The sequence below is a fragment of the Lepidochelys kempii genome, chromosome 8, assembly GCF_965140265.1.
Source record: "Lepidochelys kempii isolate rLepKem1 chromosome 8, rLepKem1.hap2, whole genome shotgun sequence".
NCBI lineage: Eukaryota > Metazoa > Chordata > Testudines > Cheloniidae > Lepidochelys > Lepidochelys kempii.
In genome coordinates, this window is record NC_133263.1 from 55,111,232 (window position 1) to 55,132,197 (window position 20,966).

General features: G+C 42.3%; 1 protein-coding gene across 10 annotated transcripts in view; it reads left to right on the top strand.

Moving 5' to 3' along the window:
• Positions 1 to 20,966, top strand: part of SMG7 (SMG7 nonsense mediated mRNA decay factor) — a 102,574-nt gene that overhangs the window by 77,346 nt on the left and 4,262 nt on the right. For 8 of the 10 annotated variants that reach the window (XM_073356634.1, XM_073356626.1, XM_073356631.1 and 5 more), the window contains 7 exons: positions 508 to 937; positions 9,998 to 10,142; positions 12,110 to 12,492; positions 13,404 to 13,775; positions 15,535 to 15,684; positions 19,288 to 19,368; positions 19,989 to 20,148. In XM_073356634.1, the coding sequence (XP_073212735.1) occupies positions 508 to 937; positions 9,998 to 10,142; positions 12,110 to 12,492; positions 13,404 to 13,775; positions 15,535 to 15,684; positions 19,288 to 19,368; positions 19,989 to 20,148 (1,721 nt within the window). The remainder of the gene's footprint in view (positions 1 to 507; positions 938 to 9,997; positions 10,143 to 12,109; positions 12,493 to 13,403; positions 13,776 to 15,534; positions 15,685 to 19,287; positions 19,369 to 19,988; positions 20,149 to 20,966) is intronic. The other 2 variants (XM_073356636.1, XM_073356635.1) reach the window with 2 other exon arrangements.

The window sequence follows — 20,966 nt, forward strand, 5'->3', positions numbered from 1 at the left end:
TTTAGTTTTGAGTGGTAATGTTGATATGTTGCATTAGTGTATTGTAGAACACTACATATGTAAGTTAATGTTTTGTACTGTGGTAGTGACAAAAGACAATGTGCGAATGCATGGATCTGATAATGAGCATTCGTGAAACTTGTAGGAATACACAGTTCCTGAGATTTACCTGTTTGGGGCAGGGATTGTATCTTCCTACATGGTAGTAAAGCATCTAGTACAATGGGACCTCTGAGTACTACTGTGGTACAATTAAATAACAATACTGGCAATAGTATGTGAAGTCGTAGAGACTGGGCAATGGTGGGTGTGTGTGCATATTGAAGAGTGCCAGCAGCCTGGAAGGTATAATGTAATTTGTTATATGGAGTTAGTACTGAGGCTGGGGGGTTAGTGTGCTGTGTGCTGGCTCGTTGCGTATGTCATGCCATTATTATAGCCTGGGAAGATGGGCTACATGGCTAAAAGGACTACTACATGCTATTCAGTACCTTTTTCTTTTTTTAGGCTGATTCAGTGTGAAAACGAAGTAGGAAAACTGTTGTTTTTGACAGAAATCCCAGAGTTGTTGCTAGAGGACCCTAGTGAAGCCAAAGAGAGTCTCGTCCTACAGGAAACATCCATTGCAGAGCCACTGTCTACAGATGGGAGCCCAGGACTCAAATCAGTTCTGTCCACTGGCAGAAATCTTAGCAACTGTGACACTGGGGAGAAACCAATGGTCACATTCAAAGAGAACATTAAACCACGAGAGGTAAACCGAGAGCAAGGGCGAATCTATCCACCTAAAGATGTGGGTAGGGAAAGACGGGACTATAGCAAAGGAATAGCAGCCACTAAAAATGATGGAAAGAAAGACAACAAGAGAAAGAATGAAACCAAGAAATGCAGCTTGGAGAAGATGCAGGAGGCAGGAAAGCAGAATGTGGCAGTGCAGGTAAGGCATTCAGATTCTGAGTACAGAGTCTGTCGCTTGCCGTTTTGTTAGACGGTAAGCTCTTTGGAGCAGGGATTGTCTTTTTTTATGTGCAGCATCTAGCTGAAAGGAGCCGTGACTGAGGTCCTAGGTGCTACTGCTATGCCAGTAGTTGTTAGTTGAAGAACAGCAACAGGCCTTATTTAGGGACCAGATATAAAAGTGATTCATGGCATTTCCTTACAAGTTTACCCTTGAGGGAAGGGAGGTAATGGAGGGTGCTATGTACCTTAAATTGTAGTTCTACACTGAAAAGTCACTAGTTAAAAATGACACTTCTGACTTAACAGATCAGCTCCTCTACTATACAAAGGCCTGTTTACTTTAGCATCATACGTTTTTACTAGGGCTGTCGATTAATTGCAGTTAACTCAAGCAATTAACTCAAAAAAATTAATTGGGATTAATCACAGTTTTAATTGCACTATTAAACAATAGAATACCAATTGAAATGTGTTAAATATTTTGGATTTTTTCTACATTTTCACGTTTGATTTCTATTACAACACAGAATATAAAGTGTACAGTGCTCACCTTATTATTTTTATTACAAATATTTGCACTGTAAAAATGATAAACAAAAGATAGTATTTCTCAATTCACCTCATACAAGTACTGTAGTGCAATCTCTTTATCTTGAAAGTTGAACTTACAAATGTAGATTTTTTTTGTTACATAACTACACTCAAAAACAAAACAATGTAAAACTTTAGAGCCTGTAAGTCCTCACTCAGTCCTACTTCTTGTTCAGCCACTCATTAAGACAAATAAGTTCGTTTACATTTACGGGAGACTATGTTGCCCACTTCTTATTTACAGTGTCACCTGAAAATCAGAACAGGTGTTCACATGATACTATTGTAGCTGGCATTGCTAGGTATTTCTGTGTCAGGTATGCTAAACATTAGTGTGCCCTTTCATGCTTCCGCCACCATTCCAGAGGACATGCTTCCATGCCGATGATGCTCTTAAAATAAATGAATGCACTAATTAAATTTGTAACTTAACTCCTTGGGGGAGAATTCCAAGTCTCCTGCTCTGTTTTACCTGCATTCTGCCATGTATTTCATGTTATAGCAGTCTCGGATGATGACCCAGCACATGTTGTTCAATTTAAGAACACTTTTACTGCAGATTTCACAAAATGCAAAGAAGGTACCAAATGTGAGATTTCTAGAGATAGCTACAGCATTCAACCCAAGGTTTAAGAATCTGAAGTGCCTTCCAAAATCTGAGAGATGAGGTGTGGAGCATGTTTTCAGAAATCTTAAAAGAGCAGCACTCCAATGTGGACACTACAGAACCCGAACCACCAAAAAAGAAAATCAACCTTTGTTGGTGGCATCTGACTCAGATGATGAAAACGAAAGTGTGTGAGTCTGCACTGCTTTGAATAGTTATTGAGCAGAACTCATCAGCATGGATGCATGTCCTCTGAAATGGTGGGCAAAGCATAAAGGGACATATGACTCTTTAGTGCATCTGGCACGTAAATATCTTGCGATGCCAACTATGATAGTGCCATGTGAATGCCTGTTCTCACTTTCGGGTGACATAATAAACAAGAAGCAGGTGACATTATCTTCCGCAAATGTAAACAAACTTGCCTTGAATGTAGGGCTGGGGCAGAGGGTTGGGGCGCGGGAGGGAGTGCGGGCTGTGGGAGGGGGTGCAGAGTGCAGGAAGGGGCTCAAGGCAAGGGGTTGGGGAGGAGCGGGGGTGCAGAGTGTGGGAGGGGGCTCAGGGCAGGGGTTTGGGGTACAGGAGAGGTGCAGCAGGGGGCTTAGGGTAGGGGGTTGGGGAGCGGGGTGCAGGAGGGGTTCAGGGTGCAGGCTCCGGCCTGGCACCGCTTACCTGGAGCGGCTCCAGGATGGGAGCTGTGGGGGGAGGTGCCTGCAGGTGAGGGCAGTGCACGGAGCCCTCTGCCTCCACATCTCCAGTGGCCACAGGGATGTGGTGCTGGCCGCTTCCGGGATCTGCTCGGGGTCTGCAGTGCCATGGGGGTGGCAATCCCGCAGGCCATAGTTTGCCCACCCATGATCTAGACTCTCATCAGCTTACCATCATGTAACTTATACTGCATTACTTGTAACTAGGGCCCTACCAAATTCACAGCCATGAAAAACATGTCACGGACTGTGAAATGTGGTCGTGCGTGTGCTTTTACCCTATACTTTTGACTCCTGGCCCACTCAATCTAAGGAAAGCAAAGTTGGTGTACAATAACTAGTGTGGAAACCCTGGAAAAGGGGGGTGTAGCAGGTAAAATAGGAGGGTGTAAGGAGTTGTTTGCTCACGTAGCACAGTAGATTGCGCTTATTAGTAACTTTTCGGTTGCTAGCAAAAAGATGCTATTATTAGACATCATACATCATCATACATCCAATGAAGTGAGCTATAGCTCACGGAAGCTTATGCTCAAATAAATTGGTTCGTCTCTAAAGTGCCACAAGTCCTCCTTTTCTTTTTGCGTATACAGACTAATATGGCTGCTACTCTGAAACCTGTTATTATCAGAGTGTTGCTAATAAGCGGAAGGCAGATTTGGAAAGCAGCAGCCAGGGAAGAAAGCGTTGGGACATGCCTTTTCTGGATGTAGCCGTGCAAACCTGACTGTGGCAAGGCAGCTGCAGTCTGGATGTTGGGACTTTCTATGGGGAGCAGAGGTGCTGAGGGGCTCATGGGGCTTCACCATACCTGTCTCTCTACACTCTCCAAGGGTCAGGGCTCAGTACATCCCAGTGCTTTCTTCGTGGTATGCAGTGCCCTGGCAAGGCACAAGGAGAGGTACTGTGCCACGGTAACATCCGGGATGCAGCTCCTCTCCCTGTTGTTGTCCTACCCACAACCTCCCTGCCCATCCACAGCCCCATACCTGTACAGTCCCTGTGTGCAGGGAGGTTTGCTGGGCTGCAGGCCCTGAAGGAAGAACTGGGATGGGCTGAGCACTGGCAGCAGGCAGCTTTGTGGGGCTGCAAGCAGGGAAAGGCTGTCCCACCACTTCCTTTCCTGGCTGCAGCCTTGCAAATCTGCCTGCGATGGGCCTTTCTTCAAAATAAGGGATGGGCGCTAATAAGCGGCGTGCCGTTGCCAATATCCAGATCCCATTAACAATGATGTTAATGACAGGTTTCAGAGTAACAGCCATGTTAGTCTGTATTCGCAAAAAGAAAAGGAGTACTTGTGGCACCTTGGAGACTAACCAATTTATTTGAGCATAAGCTTTCGTGAGCTACAGCTCACTTCATCGGATGCATACTGTGGAAAGTGTAGAAGATCTTATTATATACACACAAAAAGCATGAAAAAATACCTCCTCCCACCCCACTCTCCTGCTGGTAATAGCTTATCTAAAGTGATCACTCTCCTTACAATGTGTATGATGATCAAGTTGTGCTGGAAATGGCCCAACTTGATTATCATACACATTGTATCATACACATTGTAAGGAGAGTGATCACTTTAGATAAGCTATTAGCAGCAGGAGAGTGGGGTGGGAGGAGGTATTTTTTCATGCTTTTTGTGTGTATATAATGTTAATGTGAATGGAACTGGCAACATTTTGCTGGGAACCATTAACTAGAAGTTGCTAACATCAGGATTGCTATTAAGCGGAATCTACCGTATACCATCTTACGAGTCACTTCCACCTTTGGCCTATGTATCCAACTAGAAGTGGAAGAGAGGCTAGTTAATAACTCACAGATAGGCTGGAAAAAGGTGTAACTTATATTGGCTCCTGAATTTGGCTCTGCTCTCTGGGTAGAGTCTAATGTTGTTTCATTCCTGATAGTGAATTGCTGTATTTACTGTGCTGTTGGGTAGTTTAAGAGAAACTATGGAAGTACATTGTGCTTCCTAGAGCAGTTTGAACACTGGTGTATTGAATATTAGCCAGATTTCTGGCTGCAGACAACTGTCCAGGCAACGGAGATTTGTGGAGCCAGCTAAGCCTTATGTTGAAGGGACACTCCAGCTTCCCTGTTCAGTCAGCATTCCATCTCCTTTGCAAGCTAGAGCAGTACAAGGGGGATGAAGCCAAGGCACAGGATATGGCCCAATGTGTTTAGGATAAATAATACTTCAAATTTAATAGCACCTAATTGTATAACTTTCTCAAAGGTAATTTTTTCCATTTCACAGATGAGGGAAATGTTTGCTCAGTGGCACAGAGAGTATGATCGTCTGCAATAGACTGATTCCCTGAATCCTGCTCTGAGCACTAGATCATGTTATCTCCCCTGGGAACAATGAATCCAATAGGGCAGTAGAAAGTGTAGAGGAGATTTTCTTAGGGAAGAACACACGTGGTGGAATGGACGCTTGAGATACAAAAGGAGCACTTAAAAACAATAAAGTCATCTCAGAGAAACCAAATTAATTCTTTGCTTCAGTCTTTGCGGCTGAGGATGTTAGGGAGATTCCCAAACCTGAGCCGTCTTTTGTAGGTGATGAATCTGAGGAATTGTCACAGGTTGAAGTCACTAGAGGAGGTTTTGGAATTAATTGAGAAACTTAACAGTAACAAGTCACTGGGACCAGATGGCATTCACCCAAGAGTTCTGAAAACTCAGATGTGAAATTGCGGAACTAGTAACTGTGGTTTGTCACCTGTTCTTTAAATCAGCTACTGTACCCAATGACTGGAAAATAGCTAATGTAACGCCAATATTTAAGAAGGGCTCTAGAGGTGATCCTGGCAATTACAGACTGGTAAGTCTAACGTCAGTACCAGGCAAATTAGCTGAAACAATAGTGAAGAATAAAATTGTCAGACACATAGAAGAACATAACCATGTTGACCTTTGCGCAACAATTTTCTGTAAAGGGAGATCATGTCTTACTAATCTATTAGAGTTCTTTGAGGGGGTCAACAAACATGTGGACAAGGGGGATCCAGTGGACATAGTATACTTGGATTTCCAGAAAGCCTTTGACAAGGTCCCTCACCAAAGGCTGTTGCATAAATTTAAGTTGTCATGGGATAAGAGGGAAGATCCTTTCATGGCCTGAGAACTGGTTAAAAGACCGGGAACAAAGGGTAGAAATAAATAAATTTTCAGAATAGAGAGGGGTAACTAGTGGTGTTCCCCAAGGGTCAGTCCTAGGATCAATCCTATTCAACTTATTCATAAATGATCTGGAGAAAGGGGTAAACAGTGAGGTGGCAAAGTTTGCAGATGATACTAAACTGCTCAAGATAGTTAAGACCAAAGCAGACTGTGAAGAACTTCAAAAAGATCTCCCAAAACTAAGTGATTGTGCAACAAAATGGCAAATGAAATTTAATGTGGATAAATGTAAAGTAATACATATTGGAAAAAGTAACCCCAACTATACATACAATATGATGGGGGCTAATTTAGCTACAACTAGTCAGGAGAAAGATCTTGGAGTCATCATAGATAGTTCTCTGAAGACGTCCTCGCAGTGTGCAGCGGCAGTCAAAAAAGCAAACGGGATGTTAGGAATCATTAAAAAAGGATAGAGAATAAGATGGAGAATATCTTATTGCCCTTATATAAATCCATGGTACGCCCACATCTTGAACACTGCGTACAGATGTGGTCCCCTCATCTCAAAAAAGATATACTGGCATTAGAAAAGGTTCAGAAAAGGACAACTAAAATGATTAAGGGTTTGGAACGGGTCCCATATGAGGAGAGATTAAAGCATCTAGGACTTTTCAGCTTGGAAAAGAGGAGACTAGGGGGAGATATGCTAGAGGTATATAAAATCATGAGTGGTGTGCAGAAAGTGAATAAGGAAAAGTTATTTACTTGTTCCCATAATATAAGAACTAGGGGCCACCAAATGAAGTTAATGGGTAGCAGGTTTAAAACAAATAAAAGGAAGTTCTTCTTCACTCAGCATACAGTCAACCTGTGGAACTCCTTGCCTGAGGAAGTTGTGAAGGTTAGGACTATAACAGGGTTTAAAGGAGAACTTCCATGAATTTATCCAGTTAAGTTCATTAATGGCTATTAGCCAGGATGGGCAAGGAATGGTGTCCCTAGCCTCTGTTTGTCAAAGGGTGGAGATGGATGGCAGGAGAGAGGTCACTAGATCATTACCTGTTAGGTTCACTCCCTCTGGGGCACCTGGCATTGGTCACTGTCGGCAGACAGGATACTGGGCTGGATGGACCTTTGGTCTGACCCAGTATGGCCATTCTTATGTCTCTGATGTAAAGCTGATTTTCTCCAAGTATCCTGAGGTTCCCCGATAATCTCTAAATCAGATCTGATCGATCAGTCGATGCAGCTACTTATTGTGTTAGTGATTTAAGTGGTTTGTGGAACTGTTATATTAAAGACTTGCCTCAGGCTTAATGTTGCGAAGACATTTTGTTTATGCATGAACATTGTGTAAACCAATGCTGAAGAAATGATAGGCTTGCTGGCTGGTAAATTCATGTCCTGGTAGCATATTTACTGTATGAGGGGCACTGTTAGGTGATAGTATTATGAAGGTAACCTGCAAAGGAAAAAAATTACGCTTCTAATCTGCTTTGATAGATAAAGAATTTTGATTTCAATGGGATTACTTTTGCTTAAAGTTAAGCATGTGTATGAGTGTTTACAGTATCTTAGACTAAAATTGTACTCCGATTTTGTCACTGAAAGAAAGTTACTTTCAACACTAACAAAGCTATTAACTTTTTAAATACACATAGGCTACAGCTTTCAAAAATAGAGGTATAAAATTAGGCACCTAAATCCATATTTAGGCACTTACGGGTGTAATTTTCCAAAGTCACCTTAGTGACTGAAGACCAAAGTTGACTTCAAACCCTGAAGGAGGATAGCCTGGTGAAAATAATCAGTCTTTCTTGACTTGTGGAAATTCAGTAGATCAGAAGGTGATGCTGGCTGCAGATATGCAATTTATCAGCTTTTCGGTTGAGAGTTTATGGCTTCCTCACAGTAAGGTTGATAATGAGGTTCTGTCTTTTTCAGCATAAATAAGAGTTTAAAATGTGAATGTTTTTGGATTTTTTTTTTTTGAGATTTTTGGCCGGGGGAGAGATTTTCCCCTCCTCTCCCCCCCGGTGTAACATCTCAAATTCTGCTATTTAGGAACCTAAGGAAACAAATATAAAACATCCACTTCAGCAAGTTAAGACTATAAAATGGTAAAGTTAAAAACTAATGACAAAATCTGATCAGATTTTTAAAAATCTAATACAGTTCAGTCCTGCAAGCAGAAGAAATCTGTTTTGAAAAACTTCAAAGCCTACTTCACTACATAAAGAAATAAAACAGGACAGAAGACCCCTTTTCTGCAGGTCACCTTCAGAACTTTTGTACAACACTGATGTTTTAATTTTCATTTTATGGAAAATACTTTGGGGCTATTCAAATGCTTCTATTGCCTGATTGCTAAGGGGGTACTTATTTTCATATAGATATTATACAATAATTTGAAAGGGGTCTGCTTCCAAATCGGGCACAGTAATAGAATTGCCAGTAGAACGAGGAACTTGAGGAGCATACAAGAAACACAATTCTGCATGTTTTCTGTCTAGTAAAATTTATTTGCTAAACAAACAAGATCACAAGCCCTGTAATACACAAAGGAGATAGAGCCAATACAAAATGGCTAGCACTTACATATTCGCATCATCTCTTGTGGGGAGCCCTGGAATAGATGAGGTGATCTGCGTGTGGTTGTCAAATCAACACATTCAACATGTTCAACTGCCCTCAGGCTGGGTCTTAACTTGTATAGGGTGTTATGCTAACGCCCATCGTATCTTATGCATATCATAAAGTCATAGAATATCAGGGTTGGAAGGGACCTCAGGGAGGTCATCTAGTCCAACCCCCTGCTCAAAGCAGGACCAATCCCCAACTAAATCTATATCCAGTGATGGTTTTAACCTTTTCCCTTATAGGTACTTCTACTCTCAATAAAATTGGAGTCCCTGTCTTCAATCGCTCAATTAGTCTCTTATGTTATGCTCATTAGCATTTGTCAATTAGTTGCCATGGTACATCTGCAGTTAGTACATGTTAGTTTCGGTTAAGCTCAGCGTCCTTTTAAATTTCCCTAAAATTCCAAAAATATACTTTTGTGGTACCTCACTTCACTTTTTCCCATCACCTACCACTCTCATTTACTGTAATACTTATCTTGGGACTTAAGGTCAAACTGTCAATTAAAGACAACTTACCCAGTAACTACCTATATCAACATTTTATGCCTAGGCCTTAGTTATGCGAAGCTTTATTATCATACAGGCTTGTGTCCTATAGGCCCTTGTGTTACAGCCTTATGATTTATGAACTTTGTATTGCATGAGAATGAGGAAGTGAGTGGCTAGACATTGTAATGTGCATTTTAATGCACATTACACATACTCAAGGCCCTGTGTATAAAGTAGTTATTCAGTCCCTTAGTTTCTTGCATTATTTTTTGAATCTGCTACATAATTGTTTCCCCAAATCTAAATGTTCATCATGCAGTACAAAACCTTTGACTACCTGAAAATGTGGGGGCAGCATAGAATTGAATTTAATACCCAATAACGCAAGATACTGTGCTGGATGGGGCTGAGTAGTAAGTGGTAGAGTACTGGTGTTCGGGTAGGGAGGCTTGTCGCGAGGACCACTTGAGGGTCCTTTTAAATAATTTGGGTCAAATGTGCTGCATAAAATGTAGGGCCTTGCATATATTCTGCATAATTTGGGCTGGAGCAATACACTGGGAGAAGTCTTGCTGCAGCTTCTTTTCCAGACTGCATTTGTTCTTATACACTGTGAAGTAGGGAAGTACTACTATCCCTATTTTACAGACCGGGAGCTGAGGCACAGACAGGCTAAGTGACTTGCAGAAGATTGCACAGGAAGCTTGTGGATCTCCCAAGTCCTCATGCCCTAACTACTTGGATCATTCTTCCCCTCCGACTATCTGGACAAAGTGAATATATCTCTGTCTGGGCCTTCCATTTCAGAGCTGAGATGATGTAGATGGCTGACAAAAAATCTAACTATTTTTGTGTGATTTCTTTTGATATAGGTAAAATCTCAGACTGAGATGCGGAAAACTCCAGTGTCCGAAGCCAGGAAAACACCAGTAACTCAGACTCCAAGCCAGGCAAGCAACTCCCAGTTCATCCCCATTCATCACCCAGGAGCCTTCCCTCCTCTTCCCAGTCGGCCAGGTAAATCAGCTGATTCTCATCTGAAGCAGCACTTACTACTAACTGCATAGAAATTCATGTGATGAAAGATCTATTGAAGCCCCTCAAGGCAGCAACAGTTTTAGTAAAATAATCATTTCAGGTTATGGACCTGACTTAAAGCATAATAACCAGAGGTTGTAGTTGAACTGAAAAGTGAGATAAATAGGGTTCGTTATATTTTGGAATTACGTTCAATGCCATGATGTCTGTATGGTTTACATGCAAATATAGCACATCACTTAGGTTTTGTGGTTGAAGGACAAGCTTCTAACTTTATAATATGAAACTGCTGTAGTCTGCTCTTGTATTTACTTATAATATGACAAACTGAGTAAAACAGGATTTTAAGCAAAGCTGCTTCACTTAGGAGTGAAGTATTCAAAAGATGAGCCTGGGAGCTTAGTTAGATACTTTGTTAGATACTAAAAATCATGGACTCAATAAAAACACTGGATTTTTGGCTCATTACAACAATCTATAACCCAGTAACCTTCCTTTTGTCCTGCAACTGCAAAAGTATTAACTGCCTATTTCATCTTGAATGGTCACTTACAATATGTTAACTCCTTATGCTAAACAATCTGTTCCACCTTATAGATAGCTGTGACACCTTGAGTGTCTTTCCCAGACCTGGAGAAGAGCTCTGTGTAAGCTCAAAAGCTTGTCTCTTTCACCAATAGAAGTTGGTCCAATAAAAGATATTACCTGACCCAACTTGTTTCTGTACACAATACTCTCATAATTGCATAGCTGATCTTTTATATTTTATATGCTTTACAGCCAAGTTTCCACTGAAGAAGGTGTGGTGTTAATATTTGTGTTAAGATATATTGTCTAAATATGTTTAATGATTTGCTGCTGCTGTTTCTCAGGGCTTTGTTTTACCCACATAAACAGAGGGATCTTGTGGCTTTAAGTGCCACTATCATGTTTACTTTCTCCATGCTGCTTGCCTAATGAGCAGTTGCAGAGCCCACCTTCCCCAAGTGACCAAAAGTGGGGATGGAGAAAGAGGACCCTCAGTTCTTACACTAGACTCAACTGAAAATCTGGGTTGGGAGGAGCAGCTTCAGTCCCTTGTCTTCCTCCCCAAACTGCAACAATCTAAACTGCAAGAAAAGAAGTTAGGGCATGTCAACATGTACAGCGGTGCAGCTGCACCAATGCAACTGTGCAGCTGCAGCATGGGTGGTGAATACACTCTATGCTGATGGGAGAGAGCTCTCCTGGTGACGTAATAAAATCACCTCTGAAAGTGGCAGAAGCTGTGTCAGTGAGAGAAGCTCTCCTGCTGACATAGCGCTGTGTACGTGAGTGCTTATGCCAGCATAATTTGTCACTCGGGGGTGGCTTGTTCACCCCCCCGAGTAACATAAATTATGCTGGCAGAAGCTGTAGTCTAGACATAGCCTTAGTCTTGCTGAAAGGAGGACTTAGTTTATCCAAAGAGCTAAGTGGGTACAGAACTAAGTCAGGGACTGGAGACTACCTGGGCGTGGGGTGCAGCTTGATAGGTTGCCAGTCCTCCCTTCAGCATTGCAGTGATTCAGTATCAGACAGAATGTGGGATGGAGAGTAGTAGATTGAAAATCTCAGGATGGTGAAGGCAAGAGAGATGGAGAAAAAGTAGAAAGAAATAGGTTAAATTTAGGGTGGAGAAATTTCAGGGGTCTCTCCCATTGACCATAACCATTAACTAGAAGGGTAGCTAAAAAAAATTCAGAAATAGAACTTCCCTATAAAATTATCAAACCCCTTCCCCTGATTTTTGAAAGTGTGTGGATGTCATTTGGGGAAAATATAAAGTCTCACAAATGTGGAATTACAGCTCATATTTACAGTCTTCATGACTGAAACACAGTAAATGGAAAACCATCATGCATATCCTGCATTTCTTAAGGCGTGTGGCTTCCTAATGATTAAAGGTGTGTTTTTATGTTTTCTAGGGTTCCCACCTCCAGCATACGTTATACCTCCTCCTGTGGCTTTCTCCATGAGCTCGGGTTACACCTTCCCAGGTGGTGTTTCTGTTCCAGGAACCTTTCTTCAACCTACAGCTCACTCCTCTGCAGGAAACCAGGTGCAAGGTGGGAAACAGTCCCACATTCCTTACAGCCAGCAGCGGCCCTCTGGACCAGGGCCAATGAACCAGGGACCTCAACAGTCAGTACCACCTTCCCAGCAACCCCTTACATCCTTACCAGCTCAGGCAACAGCCCAGTCTGCAAGCCAATTACAGGTCCAAGCTCTGGCCCAGCAACAACAGTCCCCTACAAAAGCTGTGCAGGCCCTAAGGAAGAGCCCACCACACCACTCTGGATTCCAGCAGGTAAACTTAAAACATAAGAACTATAAAATTCTTCAAGCACCCATGAAAGGGAAGGATGCGGTGGCCAATATTTTTTCAAAATAGGAGCACAGGTCCCACTGAAGTCAATAGGATTTGTGCGCAGAAGTCACTTAGATCCTTTTGAAAATCCTGCCTTTAGGCGCCTAAATATGGATTTAGGACTATGGACTTTAAGCTCCTATTTTTGAAAATTTTGGCCAGTATAGTATGGCCAAAGTATACAGGAGGGTATGGCTTGGTGCTGTGGACTATTGTCTCTATAATTAAAGCTAGCTATTGAGGTCTGAAATGTTTTGTATGGCAGACAATGTATTCGCCCTTCTGCATATGTGTACAGATGGCTAAAAGGTGATCTTTTCGACTAGATGTTTCTGCTTTAGGCTTTTCTAGACAGCCAGGAGGTTTCCTGTCTAGGTAAGGAGGGTGGCTCTGGATCTTTCCCCATAACTATTCCCTCCTATCCTTTTTAGTTAAATGCCTCACCACATTGGTTCCGTGCCATCCATTAGTTATACACTCAGCACTTGAGAAATCTCCTTTTGAACATTGCTCCGTCTGAAATCTGTAGCTGAGAGAGACTCCACAACCACCCAAGGCACCTCAATTGGAGGTCTGTGAAGTCTGCAAATTGAAATGAGGATGACATTTCTCAGGTGTTACCTCAGAGCTTGAGTAGGGAGTGTGAAGTGAGTGCTCACTGAGATTCTGAACTTCAGTGAATAAGAACTGTGAGAGACACTCTGGGATTTATAAATGGAGAATCTGTAATCGACCAGTGGGCGTGGTCACCAGGAATGAACGTCTGAATAGAACAGTTAGTCATTCAGTTAACCTTTATGATGGTAATCCATTGTTTATGCCTTATGGTGAAAGTGTGCATCTCTTTTTAGTATCCACAGGCAGACTCATCAAAGCATCTCTGGAATCCTCCTCAAGTCCAAGGCCCACTGGGAAAGATCATGCCTGTAAAGCAGCCCTATTATCTTCAGGCCCAGGACCCTCTAAAACTGTTTGAACAGTCATTACAGCCTCCTGTGATGCAGCAGCAGCCTCTGGAGAAAAAAATGAAGCCTTTCCCCATGGAGCCATATAACCACAACCCCTCAGAAGTCAAGATGCCAGAATTTTATTGGGACTCCTCCTATGGCATGGCTGATAATAGGGTAGTGATGGCACAACAGGCTAACATGGATCGCAGGGGGAAGCGACCACAAGGAGTCTTCCGCCCAGAGCAGGACACTGTGCCCAGGATGGCTTTTGAGGTAAACATTCATTTTATTAAGTGGTGAAGATCAGCAAGACTCTGATATCCCTAAATGTGAAACTCTAATTTCTGGCCATATCCTCTAGCAAGAAATGCCTAAATGTGGGGCTGTTTCTGGCCCACCCCCCAACAGGGATAATATGATATTGTACTGCCTTCTGGAGAGTGGTTCACTTGAGATTCCAGCCACCAGTACTGGATTTGCCACTCAGTTGGTCTAAGTACATGGGAGCATGTTCTTGGGGAAACTGTTGGTTCAAGATACTGTCAGTCACACTCAGTGTAGAAGTGACATTAACCTCTGCACTAAAGCAAGAATTTGCTGCTTGATGAAAAATGGAAAATTCATGCCACATTCTGATTTTGGTGACTGACTCCCCTGCCTCCTGCAAGAGACCCTCTTAGTGATAGACCAGGTTGAGAGAGATCCTATTGTCTAGGAGCAGAGAACAAAAAACGTATTCAAACAATTGAAATTTAATTACTGCCTTCTAAACAAGCTGCTAACTTGCACTTGATATCTTCGGTGCATTGACTCTCCAACACATCCAACTTAGGCTGGAAATTAAAAAAAAAGTTGCCTCCTGCCTCAGTTTCCTTTTAAACTCCACCAAACAGAAATGGGTGACCTGCTTGCCTGGTCCATTGCTTTGCCAGACTCATCCTTTGCTTCTGCTCATCCAGTTGTGCCTCATATTGCTGTTACAAATATTGTGGTTAATTTCTGTTCTGTTAGTCCTGCTGAAGAGAAGTCTGGGGTGCAATGCTTTTTGGTATTGGTTATAAGGAAACTGAGGCAGAAACATGGTTTCCATTTTTAACCTGGGGTCAGGTGTACTTGTGTGAGTGTACTGAGGATTAAGAGGTCAGTTCAGTTCCTTGAGGGAGAAGAGCTAGACAGTGACCAGGAAACTGCCTCATGCCCTAATGTCAGGTTGTGTTTTTAGATGGAACAGTGCCAGTGTCCTGATCTCCTCACCCCCATCCATGGATCTCATCCATGCTGCAACTTTTGATTTGGCTGCTTGAAGCATGAGCAGAGACTATGCCACGCAACCCACCTGTGGCTGATTTAATGATTACACACACAATGTGAGATGGCTAATTCTGTCCACTCCCCCTTTCCCAGGTAGGGAAACCTCCTTTTGCCCAATGGTACATTCACTTGTGGACCATAAGAGTAAGGGCCATTAGAGGTAGAAATGTTTTTCTCATGAAAACTAAACTTAACCATAAAAAAAAATAACCAAAGCAAAACACAGATTGGCTATAGAAAAAATATGGTGATTTTTCTTATCAGAAAACCAGACTTCAGATCTGGGTTTTCCTTGCCTTACAAAATGTGGAATGAATCCATTAGTCTGCAGATCACTAATATAACAGGGAGCACATTCTCTAATTTAGTTACTAGTCTCTGACTGAAAACTTCAACTTGATGTAAAACTGCATCATTCTGCTAAATATGCATAAGGACAAGATATTAGTTTTAATATCAGTTTAGCATTCTCTTTCCATCCCTTCTTCCTTGTTTCTCTCCTTATGTTGCACTGTTCTTTATGGTCTTGTGCTTCTTTTGCATGCTGCCTTTTTAACTGCTTTATAATATTCCTCTCTTCTGGACACTGTTCTGTCTTGCCTTATTTGAGGTTATTACAGTTTCTATTCTCTTTCTGTGGCTTCCCTTCTCATTCATATTCTTGCTTTTTTTCCTTTTTCCCTCCTCTGCTGCATCTGACTGTACTCCTTTCTGTCACTAGGACCCCAAGAGCTCCCCTCTGCTTCCTCCGGACCTGTTAAAGAGTCTGGCTGCCTTGGAGGAGGAGGAAGAGCTGATTTTGTCTAATCCTCCTGATCTTTACCCAGCTCTGCTGGGGCCTCTCGCCTCTCTTCCTGGACGAAGCCTCTTTGTATGTATTTGACTTAATTCTGCTGCTTCTCACTCTAATTCTGGCATCTTTTTTCTGTGAAGTTGCAAGATGTGTGAAATTTTGTTTTCCCTTGTTGAGTTAGTCTCTGCCTGCGAGTTTAAACAAGCTGCTGGCTCATTAGCTCAGGATAATTGAGGAGGAGATTTATAAAAAATAGAATAGCAATTGATCCAGTTTCTGGACTCTTGGCTTCTTCAGAATTCAAAATAATTGCTTTGTTTAAAAGTGTTAAGACCACAAGCAAAACATTGATCCAGAATCTATAAAACTATGCCTTCCACAGTGGAATAGGCTTGGTTACTCACAAGATTCTATTTTATCCATATGTAAAATCATATTGTTTTCATGTATTATGAAAACAATGATTATATGTTACATAATATGAAAAAATAATTTTTTAAAAATGCAAAAAATCACAGAAGGAAGAAAATACCTTTTTAGAAAAGAATTGGAAGTATATGGATAAAGAATAAGGTTAACTTTCAGTCTTGTAGATTACAACAAGGTTTGGTGGGAAATCTTGAATGTTATGTTTTAGTAGCATACTAGAGCCGCCTTAATTGACGTTGACCGGGAGAACCATTGAAAACTGCTGAACGTTGTGAATTAGTAACAGAATATCAATTAAAAAGCATTATTTCATATTTTTATTATGGCAATTGTAGTTTAAAGTTACAATTGATTAAATACCCTGTAGAATATCTTGTGACAATACTGAAGTCTTAGTAATACTTAGATTTATAAAATGAAGAGGCGTGTCTCCTGAATGCATTGGGAGCCTCTGATTCATACATAATAGAAAATAAATCAAAGAAAGAACATCTTCACACAATTCTGAACAACCAACAGCACAAATATAAAACAAATTCCCCTCTTCTTAAATCTTGTATTCCCCCCATATTTGAACCAATCTTTGCTAAGAAGTGGAGGGAGGCCAGCTTTGAGTGGTTTGGAATTGCCAAATTTGGCATTTGTCTGAATTATAAAACATTTTCCAAGTACCAAGTTGTCACCCTGGCAAAACCCAATAAGCTAGCCTCTGCTTATTAGAAAACTGACAGGGGAATTCCTGGTCATTTGACAGGATCAAACACAAAGATGTTCCTGATACGAAGGTCTAAATTCTAGGAAAGGACTACAATGCAGGCTGCAGTGTAATCCAGAGGATTTAATTTTAAATAATTTTAAATGAATTTAACAAGGTATTGAGTGATGCCCCAATTTTAATTTTGACTTTGTCACATACAATTCATTTGTGACTTACACAGTCATCCTGAACTCTGTGGCACTCGCTGCCCACCGGCACATAAATTTTTATATTATGTGGATAGATCCAACTTCCTGAAAATTGATTCACATTTACCCTCTGTTCCAAACGGGAACATCATGCCAAAATGCCTCGTGCTGGTTTGAGGTGCATTATTGCTGACCCCTTAACACTAGCAGTTAAGTAGGGCAGAAGGGAGAAAAACTAGTGGGGACTCAATTGAGGGGTGTGAAGTTAAAAATGACAAGAGATTCCCTGCTGTCTGTGGAGGGTGACTGCTGGCATTGTACTGGCTCTCCTTGTTTCTAGCTGCTAAACTGCTTTATAAGAAACTTAAATACATAGAGCAATGGTCTCCAACCTTTTTACACCCAAGATCACTTTTTGAATTTAAGGGCAACCCAGGATCTACCCCGCCCCTTCCCCAAAGGTAAGTGCCACCCCCTTCAAGGTTCTGAATGGCTCTGCACCATTAAGACAGCACGAAGATCAGGAGTAGCATGAGTACAGCAGGCCCAGCTGTGTGGGGGGTGTGGAGGGGCAGGGCACTTACCTTGCACAGCCCCTGCCACACGCTGCTCCCGGAAAAGGAAGAGCAAGCCCCTGGGGTGGGCAGGGGTCTCTGCGTACTACCCCTCTCTTCAGGCACTGCTCCCATTGGCCACCATTCCCTGTTCCCAGCCAATGGGAGCTGCGGGGGCGGTGCTTGCAGGCAGGAGCAGTGTGCGGAGACCTCTGCCCTCCCACCCCTGGGACCTCAGGGGCATGCTGGCCGCTTGCAGGAGCAGTGTGGGGCTAGGGCAGGCAGGGAGCCTGCCTTAACAGCCCCGCTGCACCACCGGACATCACAATTGACTGGGAGAGTCTCCAGGATCGACCAGTCAATCACGATCAACCAGCTGGAGACTACTGACCTAGAGTAACATACAGAACGTAATACAAGTAATTACTATAGTTCCCAAAGGGGTGTGTGATAGGGCCTTCGGTGGCCAGACAGCCTAGTGGCTAGATCATTGGTTAGGGAGGGCTGAAGGGGGACCTGAGCTCTCCTCCTCCTCCCTCAGGTCCCGGCCCAGGATCCTGTGTCACTCACCCCTAAGCAGGGGAGATAGACCTTCCTTCCTGCTGTGAAGTGGGCTTCAGGACCTGTTTTCCTGGGCTGCTCCCTATGCAAGTCATTTTAGTTTGGGGCATGGCCCTGCTAGTCCAGTTTTCCCACAGTTGGGGCTGGTCTGTAGGTTCCACTTAGGAGGGGAAGACTTACTTGCCTCCAGTGGCTGCGTTGGCAGGCAGGTTGCTGGTCTGTGCCTTCAGGCAGGCATACAGAGAGCTCCTGCCTCTTCGCCAGTCAGCCCCTGGCTGAGCCAGGCTTCCTTCTTTTCTCCCCCCTCCAGGCCTGGCATTGGCTGTAGGTATAATGGGGCGGGCTAGCTGAACCCACAGGTGTTCTTAACTCCGGCTTTGTCTGGCAATAGTCTCTGCTCCTTCACAGGATGTTACATGATTACATATAGGAGGGGAATTGATCCAGATAATTGACTGGTAGTGGAGTGGTCTATAAAATGGTTCCCCACCTATGAACATTTGGGAAACCCTGCCATCATAAAAATTGATCAGTTCTTCCTCCTTATCCCATGTTGTGATGAGAACAAGAGAACACTTGACATTAAAGGAGTATTTTAAAACTAATTAAAAAGGCATATACCACATAGTCACGTCTTGATGCTTCATGATACAGTAGATGTATATTTTATTTTAAGAGTTGAATTATCTTGTGACAGCTAACATATTTGGCACAGCTGCAAATAAAGATAAAATCTCTTGCCGAGGAGGTGAACTGATCATTTGGGGAAATGGGCATAAAACTCTCCCATTCTTGCTCTCCTAATGTATAACATTGCACAATTAGCTGGCTTCTTTATTGGTAGAGGGGACTGCCTTCCTCTGAAGTATCGGTTACTGACAAAGGCCAAAAGCAAGATACCAAGACTTGATAAACCAGTGGCCTAATCCAGCACGACAAATCATAAAACGGGTTTGGTTGAGATTTCATCTCAAACTTGGTGTAGTTGCTGGTGCTGAGGCATTAACTGGATTTCAGTTAATGTGATGGGTTTGTGACACTCTTCTGCATGTATCAATATTTGCTTCATCCCAATGTTGAAAATAACTTGTAAAATATTTTTGATTAACAACTTGCTTTAAAGTATTCTGGTGATTAAACAACTTGTCCTTAATGTGGCATAATGTGCTTTCTCTCTCATTCACAAATACAATAACCATCTAATGACATCTTTCCCTTTTGATTTCTGAAGAAGTCCCTACTAGAAAAACCATCGGAGCTGATGTCTCAGTCATCTTCTTTCCTGTCCCTCACTGGCTTCTCCCTAAACCAGGTATGTAAACACCAAGAACTCTTAGCCCTTCAGTATTGGAAACTTCCATTCAGCTCTGGTCGTGTTATAGAATCAGGGTGGTTACACTAGTTCCAAAAATGTACACAAGCTGGAAAGGAATTCCCAGCTATAATCTTATTCCTATAGGTAGATGGTTTTTGGGTCTTTCCATTCTGAGCTCTTAGGCACACTGTCTGGTCCCCCTGTCTCATTTGTTTGTTCCTTCTTTGTCTCCTCTTAGGGCCTGATTCTGCAGACCAACAGTCAAAACTCCCGTTGACTTCACTGGGAGTCTTGCCTTTGTAGGGCCCCAGGATTGGCCCTTAGTGTGTATATTTTTCCTTCTTTTCATCATCTGTTGCTTGCATGTTTCCCACTAAGCTACTGTGAGCATGGTCCACTGTCCAGTTACAGACCAAGTTAGGATTTTGTGGTATAGCTGGGGAGATGATTCAGGAAGTGATAGTTTATATAAGTAAAATGATTATAAAGGGGATGGGGCAAGGGGGAATAAATATGGAGTTCATGAAGTGTTTTAACCCACACCTCAAGTTCTTTCCACAGCCTTTAATGTTTCAAATAAGTCTGGTACTCAGATTAAACTCTGTTTAATATTGTAGGAAAGATATCCAAACAGCAGCATGTTCAATGAGGTATATGGGAAAAACCTGAATACCAGCACAAAAGCAGAGGTCACTCCCTCAATGGCCCATCAGGAGACATCACTATATTCTCTCTTTGAAGGGACGCCCTGGTCTCCCTCCCTTCCAGCAAGCTCAGGTAGTAATCTTGATATGGCTTCTTTCCTGCACAGGAGTTCAGAAGGCTGCACAGAAGCTATTTTCTATACCTATTGTGATATATATTGTATTGTATTTGTTAAATGTGACCTGCAAACAAAAAATTTCTATTTGCATCTTTATAGTATAGAAAGAAGGCCTGAAAGTCTTTTTCAAAGTCTGTTACCGCTTGGTGTCTTTGATACCCTGTTTTTTGATGGAAGACTACAAATGCCAGAGAATTACAGGGTTCTGACATTAAAAGAGAGAGAGAGAGAAACCTGAGCAACTGAGTGGGGCAAGAAATTGTAGTCCATTTTCCAAGCTATTTTATTAACACTTATTTAACTCTAATTACTGACAAACATTTGGGAGAAAAGCTCTAATGATTCAGACACACCTGCTGCTTCTGTCCTAATCCTCCAAGAAGTCCTTCAGACAAATCAGGGAAGACTAGGTTTCATGGTCCTGATATTCCAAAAGTAAAGGATATAGGGTGGAGTGCTGCTTTAATACATCACAAAGAGGCAGAAAAATGCACGCACACATTTTTCCTTTACAGCTCACCTTTTAGAGACCATAATATAGTAATACAGTTAGAGTAGAAAGGAGAGGTAAATCAAGAGGCATAGGCAAGGGAGGGAAAAATTGATTTCAGAAAATGGCAAGCTGAAGCCAAGAGATGGGAACGCTCTTCCAAATGGCAGCAGCTGCAGAAGAGGTTAGTTTGTGCAGCAGAACAGAGGTGGGGGGTGCTAGATGAGATGTGGGGGTAGAAGTTTCTCAGTCTAAAAAGATGCAATTGCAGAGTGGTCTCTA